General features: G+C 36.5%; 1 protein-coding gene across 2 annotated transcripts in view; it reads right to left on the bottom strand.

Moving 5' to 3' along the window:
* Cntnap5c (contactin associated protein-like 5C) overlaps positions 1-14,974 on the bottom strand; it is a gene marked incomplete at its 5' end in the record, with an annotated part of 856,281 nt that overhangs the window by 576,113 nt on the left and 265,194 nt on the right. Inside the window, 1 exon segment of one of the 2 annotated variants that reach the window (NM_001415869.2) lies at positions 4,266-4,409. In NM_001415869.2, coding sequence (NP_001402798.1) covers positions 4,266-4,409 — 144 coding nt within the window. 2 annotated transcript variants of the gene reach the window in all.

Here is a 14,974-nt window from a genome sequence, read left to right as displayed (position 1 = left end):
AAGCCCTGTGGATCGACATGAATTAGAAAAGTTTCAAGCAATCTGGTAAATGTAGGTAGAATAAATATTGCCAAACATTCCTTAACATTTTAATTCAGGATTCACTCATAAAGAGAGTAATACTGAGGGTTTTGATACCCGGAAACCCACATTGTCTTTCTTCACTCAATTGTATCTCACTTCCAGTTATTCTACTTATGTAGTTACTGAATTTAACATATCTTTTCATTAAATATGAAAAGCCATAGCCCTCTAGTTGCCTATTTGCCATTTCCAGAAGTCAGCCCATTTCTCTACACCTGCAACTGATCCCTTGGGACAAGAACTGAATGGAGCATGCCATGACAGCTGTCAGGTATTGATGGAAAAAGGAAGTCCAAGGGTTGGGGATTTAGCTCAGTGGTAGAGCGCTTGCCTAGCAAGCGCAAGACCCTGGGTTCGGTCCCCAGCTCCGGAAGAAAAAAAGATGATTTTAAAAAGGAAGTCCAGCCTCCTCCCTCACCCAGCTGCCTAGACCAAAGCAACAATAATCTATGACATCAGTATCTTCTTGCCTTAATTTCAGGCATTCAGGGTAGGTCATTGGATCATATTACTTTACCAGAAGTACACAGACATACCCACCCATCCACCTCTGTCTCTCTCACACACACACAGTTCTGTGAAAGCCTATGAGAGACCCTGGACTTTTCTCAGGTGACTAAAAGACTCTTTCCTTCTATCCTAATCTCACAAGGTGCTTACCTGCTTCATGATTGAAAATAAGGCTCTCCTTAATAGTGCCCCATCCCCATTCTATATATGTTATGAGGCTTAATATCTAATATTCTCCCACCTCAGTCCTGATGCTGGCTGTCCACAGAGTGACAACCATTCACATAATGCTTTTTCTGAATGGATAATTTTGTTAGCTTTTTTAAAAGCATCTGTTCTTTCTTTTCAAACTCTAACAAAATATAATTTCTAGAACCGTGGCTAAAGAATTTCCCTTTGTGGATATGGTATTAGACTGCACAGAAAATTCCACATAAAGCATAGCTAGGCTCTCCCTGTCTCAGATCCAGAATGAGATAAGGGTAGAATGAAAGAACAGTGAAGAGCTCTCATTTTTTTGTCCACAGATATGAGACAGAAAGATTACCCTGGAAAGCCATGAGGCTATTGAAACATTAAAGCCTGCCCTGGTGTTATATCTGCTCCAACAAGGCCATATCTCCTAATATTTCCCCCAAAGTTTCACCAACTGGAGATGAAGAATTCAAACAAATGAGTCTGGGTGGTGTCAGGGGAGCATTTCCCTTTAAATTACCATCATCCCCTTTTTAACAATTACCAATATTATTGAAAAGCTAATGATTACCCAAATAAGATGGGCACTCTAAGTTTTCATGAGTAAGTGGAAATTTTTACATGAGTCTTATGTGTTATTTACTGATGGGAAGGTGTTCATACCCAGTATTCCAGAACTAGTCAGTAACTACTATCTTCTTAACACCATCATAAACACTCCAATTTAAAGGATTCAGGAAAATGGTACACATCTTTTAAAAAGTTTTCTAATTTTGCATTTTCTCAAACATGCCAATTTTATATCTATATTAGAATCGAATAGTAATTTTTAGTGATACAGTAACATAGAAATCCTAAATACAAAATATCTACTACAGGTTACGTTTATCAAGCAAAGGTACCTTCTAGGTAATTTAAATAGTGTGGTTTATCAAGACAGGTGAATTATCAGATTACCAAAAAAATTGGTCATTTTTGGCATGATCATTCATGTAATCTTAGATTAGCAGAGGACACAGCATCACACAGAACACTTTAAGCCAAGTGCCTATTAAACATAAATAGTACAGAATAACTGTATACCTATTTCCACTTAGCCTGGCTACGTCAACATATCCCAAGGTCTTATTCTCATATTTTCAGGGAAGAACAGGGAAAATATGTCTGGAATCAGAAAAAAATAATCCCAGGAATCAAAGAATTATATCCTTTATGGACACTGACACATTTTACCTTTTGTTCTCAATAAAGACTTGATGAAGGAATAGGTATGTAGCTCACTCAGGAGAAATGACTGAGCTATCTTTTTACAGCATAGATGTGTCAATACAGCTGTATGGAAAGTAAGGATTCACTTTCCAGTTGGTTGCTTGGTCCAGGGAATAGCACAGTTAGGAGGTTTGACCTTGTTGGAGTATGTGTGGCCTTGTTGAAGTACATGTGACCTTGAAGGAGTAGCTATGTCACTGTGGGTTTGGGCTTTCAGACCCTCATCGTAGCTGTCTGAAAGCCAGTCTTCTCTTAGAGGCCTTCTGATAAAGATGTAAAATGTTGCTATTCTCCTGCCTTGATAATGGACTGAACCTCTGAACCTGTAAGCTAACCTCAACTAAAGGTTGTCCTTATAGAAGTTGCCTTGGTCACAGTGTCTATCCCTAGCAGTAAAATCCTTAGTAAGACAACAGCCCAGAGCCTACCCTGGAAAAGACTGGGACGTCACAGAGGGGATAGCAATGAGTTTTTCATACACACCATAGCCAGATAGCTATGAGCAAAAACCTAAGAGAATGTTGGGATTCTTTATGTCTGCAAAGAACAAGTAGAATTTCACCTCCCTGGTTTCACAAAAGATGGGAAAATCTGAATTTATATCCCATATATAGGATTATTGAGGCTAAATATCTGCATGATCCATTTAGCCTGAGTCAAAGGAATGCATTTTAAATGGAAGCTTTAAATATGATTTATATAACATAATGACTTAAACAGTTTTTCCTAAAATGTATCACCAGTTATATAACTTTTAATTGAATTCAAAAGAGACTATTGATGGTAGTCTTCATGGAGATATTAGAATCATCTTACAAATTTTAAAGCAGATTTTACAATGAAAATTATCTTAAAATATAAAATATAATAGATGAATAAAAAGTCAGAAGTTATTAGTAACACACATAAGGTCTTAATAAGAAAATGTAAATAAAACAAAATCAAATAAATGTTTTCAAAGCCCCAAAATATAGTGAGTTGAATCTCTAACATCCATATAAAAATCTGGGTGTGGCTCTGTGGCTTTAACCCAAGCATTGCTTGGCATGGAGACAGGAGTATACGTTCAGTGAGAAAACATGTCTCAAGGTAAAATGACTCAACAGAGTAGAACATACAACATCCTTCTCTGGTCTCAGTGTGTACACAATAGTAGATGCCCTTGAATATACATTGACACGGTACACACACACACACACACACACACACACACACACACACAGAGGGGAAGAGAGAGAGGGAGGGAGGGAGAGAGAGAGAGAGAGGGAGGGAGGGAGGGAGAGAGGGAGAGAGAGAGAGAGAGGCAGACAGACAGAGACAGAGACAGAGAGATGGAAAGACAGAGAAAAAGAGACACAGGGAGAGACAGAGAAACTGAGAAAGAGAAATGCATTAAACTTTAAAAACTAATACCTGCATGTAATAACAATGAGAAGAACAGAAGAGAACAAGTTCACATTGGTGAATATACCACCAATTCAAAATAATAGGTTGAATCTTTAAGAATTCAAATTATTTAGTTTGAACAACATATAAACTAAAGTAGCTTGAAAAGTTATAATAAAAACATGGTGTAGTTCAGAAAGAAGATATGAAAACACTAGATATAAAAATACCCAAACATAGACTGGATAAATGGTTCAGTGCTTAAATGTACATGGCTTTTTTAGAGAACCCAAGTCCAGTTTCCAGTCTCTTTATTAGTTATGACAGATTTTGCAGAGCCTATAACTCTGGCTTCTGGAAATCCTATGCTATAGAACCTTAATGCCGCAAGACTCTACTGTTGGTTGACCACTGACATATTCCCGGGAAATTTTATAGCTTGTCCACAAGTTCTGTTCACTCTGCTCCTTAGTTGTAATGGGATGTCACCACCCAGCCTCCTGTGTCTAGTGCCATGTCTTTTCTTCTATCCATGATAAAATGTATTCTCTCATACTAAGAACGAGAGTAAAGCCTTCCTAACTCTAAATCATTTCTTGTCAAGGCAGAAAATTAAATTCTAAAACCTGTTTTTATGTTCCTGCTAGAATGGAAACAAAAGTTTCATGAATGCTAGGCTGGAACTCTTCTGCCTGAACTGCATACCTAGCTTTGCCTAATGTATAAGATAAACTTAATATGAAGATGTACATGGGTAGAGTTTCAGAAGCAAGACTGACCCAAAGTCCACAAACCACCAGGTAACAGAGACAGTGACTTACCACTGAGTAGATCTGATGCTTGCGTCTTTTAGCCAAATCAATTATGTTCACTCCATTGTAGTAAACGTTTTCAATACAGCCATGGAAGTTTTTCTTTAAAAAGGTCCCAGGTTTGCTTGGTACTGGGATTCCTCCAAAACTGAGCTTCATAGTAGAGAAAATAAAAATGAACTCTTAGTTATAAGATCTGAAGGAGAAATGTATGAGAAGTAAGTTCAATTCTCTAGATTTATCTGTATGTTTGAGCCAATCAACTTTAGTAATTTAGTAATTTAGCTTTTGCAGATGCCACTTGGTTACTCATTTAAAGGACACTGATTAGCCCATGTAAACATATATGTAATTGCTTGCCTCTTATGGACTCACTTAATAAAACTATTTTATTTCTTTCTTAAAACCTTTAAAATATTTAATAAAACAGTAATTACAGAGAAAGAAGAGAAAAGAAAAATCAACATCTTTCTGTTTTTCTGTAGCACATCAGCAGAGAAGATAGGACAATAAAAAGGCTAAGGAACAAAGCAGATCCTTGCTCACCCACAGTGAAACCTAATTCCAAAACCCATAGTATCAAAGAACTTAATGTTCACACTTGTTCCCTGACTGTTATCTAAAAAGATAAAAGATTGAAATAGTACAAAATGCCCCATAGATTTGAGAAGCAATAGAGAATCAGCATAATGAAACTATAAGCAATAACTAACAATGTAATTCTGATTGTAATGTACAGGAATTATAACTTGCTGTGATATGTGTATTCACTGATGAGAAAGTTGTACACACAAGGACCAGGAGATGCTGACAGGATAAAAACACATGACTTACAGGCTTGGCAAACCAAGTTTGCTTCTTAGTTTGTTAAACAAACAAAAAGAAAACAGCAAAAATAAAATAAAATAAAAGCAGCAATAAAATCCAAGCCAAATGAGGTAACCTATACCTGTGGATTCGGCACTACTATGAATAGATGGTAGACCAGGCCAGGAGAAACATCCAGAAATGCAGTAGTCATCTCGTCTGAAGTTACACTGCAGCAGCTAAGTCAGAAGGGACTCTGTCTCAAGGTGAAAAGCCAACAACTGCTGAAAGTTGTCCTCTGACCACCACAGGCACTGCATGACTTATCCATGTGTGTGTTCATATACATGCATACACATATACACTCACACAGGCAAAGATTAGCAAAAGAAGTATATTTTAATTATAGATGTCTAGGATGATTACAGGATGTTAGTTTTTTTTTACTCTATACTTCCAGTAATGTAGCAGAAATAATGTATGATGGATACAGTAAAGAACAAAATCCCTGTTGTGAGGACAACTCCTCCTCTGCAAGACAAGATAGTAACTATCGTCTCGTTTGCCTCACCCCCATTAACCAGCAACCAGGTTATTTCCATTGTTTGGGAATGTTGTTTTCCTAGGACTCCTCCCCCTTCTTTTTCTACCTCTTTCCTTTTGCTCTTCTTTGTTCTCTCTCTCTCTCTCTCTCTCTCTCTCTCTCTCTCTCTCTCTCTCTCTCTCTGGCTGTGTGTGTGTGTGTGTGTGTGTGTATTTCTCTCCTCTGTCTCCCCTTGCTTGTCTCCCTTTTCTCTCTCTTCTCCTTCCTCTTTCTCCATTATGACTTCCCCTTGTGCCTTTCTCCCCTCTTCTTTCTGGTATGTACAATGTTAGAGCAGGATATGTTAACCAAACCATTGCATCTTCTCAACTGTGCACAGAATTTTTCCTTATAATTTAAAAAGAAATTTAATTATTTCTTAGCATCATGGGATTGAATTTTATTTATACTTTTCCTCATGCTCTATTTTCTAAGCATAATTTTTATACTTTAATATATTTTTAAATTTAAAATGTTACTTTTTCTCTAAATACATATTTGTTTATTCTTTCTAGGTAATTTATTTGACAGTTTCAATGGGGTTAGGAAATGAAATTCAAGTCTGTCTTTTTGTGGCTTGCACTTTGTCAACTATGGTATCACTACAGCCCCCTCAATTCTGAGTATGTGATTCAATCATAGATAAAAACAATAGCTGGCGACTTGGATCCAAAACATGATAAGTCATTTTCTTCTCACTCTGCTTAAGCCTTGGGCTTTTTGACAAATTTTTCACCTTGATCTTTTGATTGCCTAGAGGAATTATACAGTTTTTCTTTCTTTGGTCTTTGGCTCAGATGAAACCAAGGAGGCTGAATATTCTGCTCCCAGCTTGCCTTGACAAATATCATCTCTCCAGGAATCTCACGTAATTTCTGGTGTCACAGATAGGCTGCAGCAAGAAGAATTTCAAAGAAATATCTTTTTGATGTTAAGTGCTTGAAGTTCCAAAACCTGATTCTTTTTTTCTTTGACCTTATTACACTGCTTTTGTCTCATAGATACTCTTTGTCCTGATCCACAATGCTACTGCCATGATGAAGAATTTCTCTGTCCTTTACTAAATATTTCTCTACCTCAGCTTAAATGTGGATTCTGAAGTGTTTACTTTTTTTAAGATTTTTTTTTATATGAGAACACTGTGGCTCCTTCCAGACACAAGAGAAGAGGGCATCAGATCCTATTACAGATGGTTGTGAGCCACTATGTGGTTGCTGGGAATTGAACTCAGGATTTCTGGAAAAGCAGCAGTGTTCTTAACATCTGAGCTATCTCTCCAGCACTGAAGATTCCACTTTTAAAGTTTTTCAAATATATGACCATTTTCTTCTGACTTTGCTCAGGTAGTAAATTTGGTGATGGGAAGTCTCCAACAATGGGTGTGAGTTAATCTCTTTTTTTTCTTATTTCCTTTGGAACTTAACCAAACTGGGTATCACTGAGTCACATGCATATGTCATAGCCATCAGAAGGTTTACCAAAATTGGTGAAATTTTGGTACTGAGGAACAAGACTGGAACTCTTAATTTTTTGGCAAAATTTCTTTATTTTGAAATATTTATTAGAAGGCTGGTAAGATTGGTTAAGTATTTAAAACACTTGCCATCAATCCTGCTGGTCTGTGCTGGTCACTATGGATGCAAATCGTGAAAGGAAATCATGGAATCTTGCAAGCTGACTTCCACAAGTGAGTAATAAACTCACAGACATAAATAAACAATAAAGAATAAAATATAATGAAATATCTCAAAACATTGATTTGGATATGAGTGCATATGCAAATGCATGCACTTGCATACATGAATATCAGAAATCAACCTGGAGTGTTGTTCTAAAAGCTCTTCCCACTGAAGTTTTAGAGACAATGTCTCTCCTCCAGGTATATGGCCATCTCGCAAGTAAATACAAGTGTCTCTCCAGTGCTGAGTTTTAACGGCTTACTAACACACAAGGATTTCTTTGAACATCAGAGTTTTGATTATTTTATTTTATTTACTGTGAACATGACACAAACTGTGTCTTCTAGGAAGAATGACCTTAAATTGATAAAGTATATTCATCAGACTGTCTTATATGAAGCCCTTGGGAATATATTTTTCTGAAAAGTAATTGGTATGTGAGGGGTCAAGCCACTGGCAGCAGTGCTACATGTGGGCAAATGATCCTGGGCTAATGAAGAGGGCACAATGATCAAGCCATGGGAAACAAGCTAGTAAACAGTGCTTTTCTGAAGAATCTGCTTAAGTTCCTCAATTTTTCTTCTTGCAGTGACTGATAGTTACCTGTAAGAATGAAAGTTAATACCCTTTGCTCCTCAGTGTACTGGGGTCATGGTGTTTATCACAGCTACAGAATGCAAACTGGAATGATGTTCTGAGGATGGTACTCAGATCCTCATTTTTACAAGGCAAACGCTTTTCAACCTCACTCATCTCCTGAGTCACTTGAAACTTCAGTAGGGACAGGTCATCCTTTATGTCTGGAGTTCAAACATAATTGATGAGTTTCTGTCATTAGAAATGTAGCCACTAATCTCAATTTTTGATGAAATCCATACATTTAGGCATTGATTTGATTTCAAATGCCTGAAACCTCCACTCTGTGATCATGTACTTTAATCCCTAAACTGTGAGCCAAATAAACTTTTTCTTCTGTAAGTTGCTCTGGTTATGGTGTTTTAGCACAGCAATAGAAAATAATTAGTACAGACATGGTCTCTTTTGTCCTGGAGCTTCCCAATTCACCAAGGTTAGTTGACAAGTGAGCCTCAAGGATCTACCTCTCTCTGCTGCCCCAACACTGAGATTATAAGTATGTACCACAGTACCCAAGACCTTTGAAATCAATTTCTCATTCTTGAATGATAAACACCTTCCTGACTGAGCTACTCCTTCAGCTCCATCCTAGTTTCAAGAAAATTGACAAGTTCCATAGCTCCACTATATTATCACCCCATCAGCATAACCTGGCAGTTTGCCATGTTGCAAGAGATCAAAACACTTGACATGCCTGCTAAAGCAATTGCAGAAAGCAAAACACAGAGGAACAGATACTGCACATGAGTTCTTAATAGTACAAACTGAGCATTCCAGCTTTCCTACAGGCCCCTACACTGATTTCCATATGTATTGGGTCTTACCCTTGAGTATAGATGCAAACCAGAGCATAAATAATGCATTGATTCAGACCCTAGAGGATGAACCAAGCATACTGGTCGAACATAAATATTATAGATGTTACTGTATAATAATCACTAATTTCCTTGGCCTATTGGATAAATTGTATTCATTTTATTCCTCTAGAACAGATCTGGGTATAAATTATTCAGTGTTCTCTATATGCTGAGAAAACAGAGACCCCTGTTGTTGACATGGTATTTATCTGTGAATCTACAGACTACATCCTGCTTCTTAGGATCAGTGCTCATAGCCAGGTGAGAAGACAATACCTGTGTCACTACTGGTTTTTCACCCTGACCTTCACAACACATGCAAATATCTTCACCTACAAGTTTGATGTTTTCCTCTATGGTAATTGAGAGTTCTGATGGATACAGTAGCCTGGGCTGGCATTTTTGTTCTCTTACGGTCTGTATGTCAACTTCCCAAGATTTTCTGACTTTTATACTCTCTGTTGAGAAGTCTGGTGTAATTCTGATGGGTTTTCCTTTACATGGTACTTGACTTTTTTCCCTTACCACTTTCAATATTCTTTCTTTGTTTTGTGCATTTGTTGTTTTGATTTTTATGTGATGAGAAGAGGCAGGGGGAGGGAGGAGGGGATAGGGGGCTTATGGATGGGAAACTGGGAAGAGGGATAACATGTTTTTAAAAAGTGTGATGTCACCATCAATATCTGCAGTGTTCTCTATTCCTGTTTTCTTAAGATAAGAGGGAACTGTTTGCAGAATGTACAGAGCTGGCCATGATGCAATTTGATTTTGAAGGCAATTTGATCATGCTGGGTGAGTTGAATATATTTCCTTGAATGAATAATTTCTTTGATTTGTAACTCTTTAAATATTTAGATTAGGACATGTGGCTCTCCATTTGTATTTTTGCCCCAGGCTCTGTGTATGTCTGAGAGAGCCTGGCTAATTTCCTATTATTTTATTGATGACTGTAGTAATTTAGCCAGTCTCCAAAATATCTAATTAGCCACCTTGACTAGAAGTGAAAGGCTAATTAAGCCATGCTGTCAACATTCTAGCAGAAATGTCGATAAAACGAACAAAGAAACAAAAACTAGGTTATCAGTTGCTTTTGTAAATACTGATAAAAACAATGAATCCAGGCTTGGTGGCTTACCACTGTGCTGTGTCTCCAGCTTGATATGGGAGAGCAGGAAGATCACCAGCATCCCTGTCATAGAGAAAGCTCCAAGCCAGCATTGTCTGGGCAAAGGCTGAGTGGTTGGGTACTCAGCCAATCTGCATGAGGCTCTCAATTCAAACTCCAGCACTGAAATAACACTAAAGGAGAAGGGATGGAACTTCCTGGTATGATACCAATATTAAAGGATGACCTGTCATGTTTAATGTCACTTGTTTTCATTTAATACATATTAGCATGTGTCTTTTGAATGTGCATATTCATGTGTGCACATGAGTCTTCATGCATGCCTGTATATATTCATATAGTGATTAGAGCAGCATAATGGATGCTTTTCAATTACTCTCTTCATATCTTTATATTTAACACATTTATTTAATATTTAGAGAGTTAGTCAGTGTGGGGAAGTTATACTCCTGCTAAGGATGAAATGTGGGAGTGGGTAAACAACTGAGAGACTTAGTGCTTGCCTTTCACTGTGCAGCCCTCAGGGACTAGATGCAGGTCATCAGGCATGGCAGCAATTGCATTTTCCTACTGAGCCTGGTTATATATTATCTATTATTTTGAATTTTTAAGTTCTAGTGATAGAGTCTCTGAACCTGACACTCATGTATTAATCTAGAATGGGTTTCCATCAAGCTCCAGAGATTATCTTGTCTCATCTTTCCCAGTCCTGGGGTTAAATGCATAAATATGAGCTCCTTGAGGTACTTACTTCTTACATTTAAAAGTAAAACATGTGAGGAAATACAAAAGCAACAGGACCAAAACTAATTTCAAATTAGAAATTAAAATGAAATGAGATGACTTAATAGAATCTGAAATCTTTCCCAGAAAGTGTTCAGACCTAGCTTCACCATCCATCTCCTGTCCACAAGACAGCAGCCAAGTCCACTGGGCATCTGCGCATTTTCTATCTGTGACACTGTGACTGTGAGAGATAGAAGAGTAAAGATTCTTCCCTATTCCTGTGTTCTGGAACTTCCTATATGATACATAGTAGATTACATCTCTCACAAGGCTTATCTAAAAGTAAAACAACTGGAGAAATAGCTTAAAGATTGAGAGAATTGGTACTTTTCTAGAAGTCATGAGTTCAATTCCCACAACCACATAATGGGTCACAACCATCTGGAATTGTATCCTATGCCCTCTTCTGGTGGGTCAGCAATATCATGCATATATATAATCTTTAAAAAAAAATTAAAAGAAGACTTGAACAAAAAATGTTAAATGATTGGATTTGAATGTCAAACATCCTCAGAAGCATACATGTTATAGGTGGTTCTGCTGCTCAGGATAATTCTGGAAGCTTTGGGAGATGGAGCCTTGCTAGAGGGAATACTTATCTGTGAGGCTTTTATAGGATGGATGGTACATTTGCTCCAAGCTTCTACAGTGCTAATATACTGTGTCAGCTTGCCTCATGCTCCCACTGCTATGCCTTTTCCAAAATGATGAACAACCCGCTGGAACTATAATCCAAATTATACTTTGTCTTCCATAAGTTACTTTGGTCAGAGTGTTTCAGCACAGCAATAGAAGAGAAACTAATACAAGAGTATAAATGTTATGTAACATGTGGATCTTTCTTCATTTGCTTCCCCACCTTTCTATATTTTTTGTACCTTCTCCATTTTCATTCTCTTACATTGTTTTGAGGATATTTCTGTATGTAGATCTTTTTGGCTAGCCTTGCAGCTTAGTTTCCAAGGAAGAAAAACACCAATAGCAATTATACTTACATGGTTTTGGAAACCAATTTCCTGGGAATTAGTAGTTATTTTAATCATTTATGAACAATCCTAAGTCTTCAGCCAGGCCTTTAATCATGTTTGTGTGATGAGAGAAGTATTGGGTGCCAAGTAATAGCAAGGGCAGCAGTAAGGGCAGGCTTATCTAAGCATGTGGAACTTTCTTTTTATAGAAGACTGGAATGGAGCTCAAGTTGCACAACCCAGATGAAGCCTTGGGTTCCATCACTGCGTAAATGGTGATTCCTGTTGCATCTATAATCTAAGTTCTTGGAAAGTAAAAATAGAAATTGGGAAACCGTGATGATGTTTAATCACATCATGAGTTCAAGGCGAGCATTTAGGCTACCTGAGATTATCAATCAAAAGGAAAAGAAAAAAAACTTACCAGCAGAGAAATAGGATTAAGGCTAGAGTTACAGTATGTTAATTCACATAAAGAATACTCATATGTATAGTTATGTAGTCCCAGTATTATTAGAGTGTTGTTGTTTATAGGAACAAATGAAAGAAGCAGAAAAATCTTAAGGGTTATGATGAACTTAATTTAAATGGCATGTATGTGATGACAAGATAGGTAAATTTAATCATATACTATAAAGCTATATATATATATGTATATAATATATATATATATATATATATATATATATATATAAAACACATTAGTGATCTAAACAAGAAATGGTCTAAAATAAATATATAATATAGGAGAGCAAAAGAAATAAATTAGTATGGAATTTTAGCTGCCATAAAAATGTACATTCTGATTCTCACATGAATATGTGCATAAAACAGACACACCTTAAATGTAAACAATGGGATTGAATATGATATAACACACACACATGTGCATATATATGTATGTATATATATATATGTATATATGTATATCTGTATAAATGTGACTGTTCAGTGAATTTCTATGTAGTCATGGATAGTCTCAAACTAGAGATCTGCATGCCTTCAACCTTTCAATGGTGGTATTAAAGGAGAATGCCAACATGCATAGCAAATGGAATTTTAAGAGAAAAATTATGAATAAAAAGCTATGAGAACAAGTAATTTTAGAGCGTATATAAGAACTATGTCACGAAGAATTCATCCTTTCTGCAACCTCAGTTTCAGGTTAAAAGGTGGCAAGAAATTTTATAAATAACTAAAATAATAAAGATGGAAATATCCCATCTCTTCAATCCCACTCTCAAATTTTACTCAAACAATTTAGTATTTGTTCAGCAACTCTCTGGTTTGATTTGTTTTCTACTTTGTTTGCCTGCTTTTAAATACTATCTCACACACACACACACACACACACACACACACACACACACACACACACTCAGAGAGAGAGAGAGAGAGAGAGAGAGAGAGAGAGAGACAGAGAGAGAATATATGTATGTGTGTGTGTGTCTGTGTGTATGTCAGTGTGCTATGTGTATATGTGTCTGTGTTTTAGAAAAAGACATTCTATTAGTTTCAGTGTATCCTGTTGATGTGGAGATCCTTGATCCACTTGGACTTAAGCTTTGTAAAGGGTGTTAAACATGGATAAATTTGCAATCTTCTACATGCTGACCTCCAATTGAATGAGCACAATTTTTTGGAAATGTTATATTTTCCTACTGGATTGTTTTAGATCCTTTGTCAAAGATCAAGTGACCATAGATGTGTGAGTTCATTTCTGGGTCTTCAATCCTATTCCACTGATCTACCTGCCTGTCTCTGTACCAATATCATATAGTTTTTATCACTATTGCTCTGTAATACTGCTTGAGATCAGGGATGGTGATTACCCAAGCAGTTCTTTTCTTGTTGAGGATAGTTTTCACTATCCTGTTTGTTTGTTTTTTGTTATTACAAATGATTTTGCAAATTGCTCTTTTTAACCCTTTGAAGAATTCAGTTGGAACTTAAATGATGATTGCACTGAATCTGTAGATTGCTTTTGGCAACATGGCTACTTTTACTATATTAATCCTGCCAATCCATGAGCATGGGAGGTCTTTCCATCTTCTGAGATCTTCAATTTTTTGCTTCAGATACTTGAAGTTTTTGTCAGATACAACTTTCACTTGCTTGGTTAAAGTAATACTGACATATGTTCTTTGGGACTATTGTGAAGGGTGTCATTTCTCTAAATTCTTTCTCAGACTGTTTATCCTTTTTGTAGAGATAGGCTACCAATTTGTACGAGTTAATTTTATACCCAGCCACTTTGCTGAATTTGTTTATCAGGCTTAGTAGTTTTCTGGTTGAACTTTTGGGTCAATTAAGAATATTACCATATCATCTGAAAACAGTTATATTTTGACTTCTTCCTTTCCAATTTCTATCCCTTTGACCTCGTTTTGTTGTCTGATTGCTCTGACTAGAACTCCCAGTACTATGTTGAATAAGTAGGGAGAAAGTGGGCAGCTTTGTTTAGTATCTTACTTTAGTGGGATAGCTAACTGTTTCTCTCAATTTAGTTTGTTACATACTGGTTTGCTGTATATTGCTTTTACTATGTTGAGGTATGGACCTTGAATTCCTGTTCTTTCCAGGACTTTTATCATGAAGGGGTGTTGATTTTTGTCAAATTCTTTCTCAGCATCTAATGAAATGATCATGTGGTTTTTTTTTCTTTGAATTTGCTTATATAGTGGATTATGTTGATGGATTTCTGTATATTGAACCATCCCTGCATCCCTGGGATGAAGTCTACTTGATCATGATGGATGATTATTGTGATGTGTTCTTGACTTTGGTTTGTGAGAATTTTATTGAATATTTTTGCATTGATATTCATAAGGGAAATTGTCTGAAGTTCTTTATCTTTGTTGAGTCTTTGTGTGGTTTAGGCACAAGCGTAATTGTGGCTTCATAGAAGGAATTTGGTAGGCTCCATCTGTTTGTATTTTGTTGAATAGTTTGGATAGTATTGGTATGAGGTTTTCTATGAACGACGGATAGAATTCTGTACAAAATCCATCTGGTCCTGGACTCTTTGGTTGGGAGAATTTAATAACTGCTTCTATTTATTTAGGCTAATATCGTCATCTTGAAAATCTGACTGAACCTCAATTGGAACATACTTTTGAATTCCTTGTTTTGGTAATTACAAGAATTGTATTTTTGCATATGAAAATTTTATATTTTCATATGTCTGTGGTCTTACCTAGTTTTTCCTATATGTAGGTTAGTTGATTTGTCCAAAACTCTTTCTATTTATTAAGTTGTAAAAATATTATAATTTGA

Source organism: Rattus norvegicus, chromosome 13 (assembly GCF_021556685.1).
Source record: "Rattus norvegicus strain SHRSP/BbbUtx chromosome 13, alternate assembly SHRSP_T2T, whole genome shotgun sequence".
Taxonomy (NCBI): Eukaryota; Metazoa; Chordata; class Mammalia; order Rodentia; family Muridae; genus Rattus; species Rattus norvegicus.
Note: the sequence above shows the minus strand (reverse complement) of the source record. Positions and strands in the feature narration are given on the sequence as shown.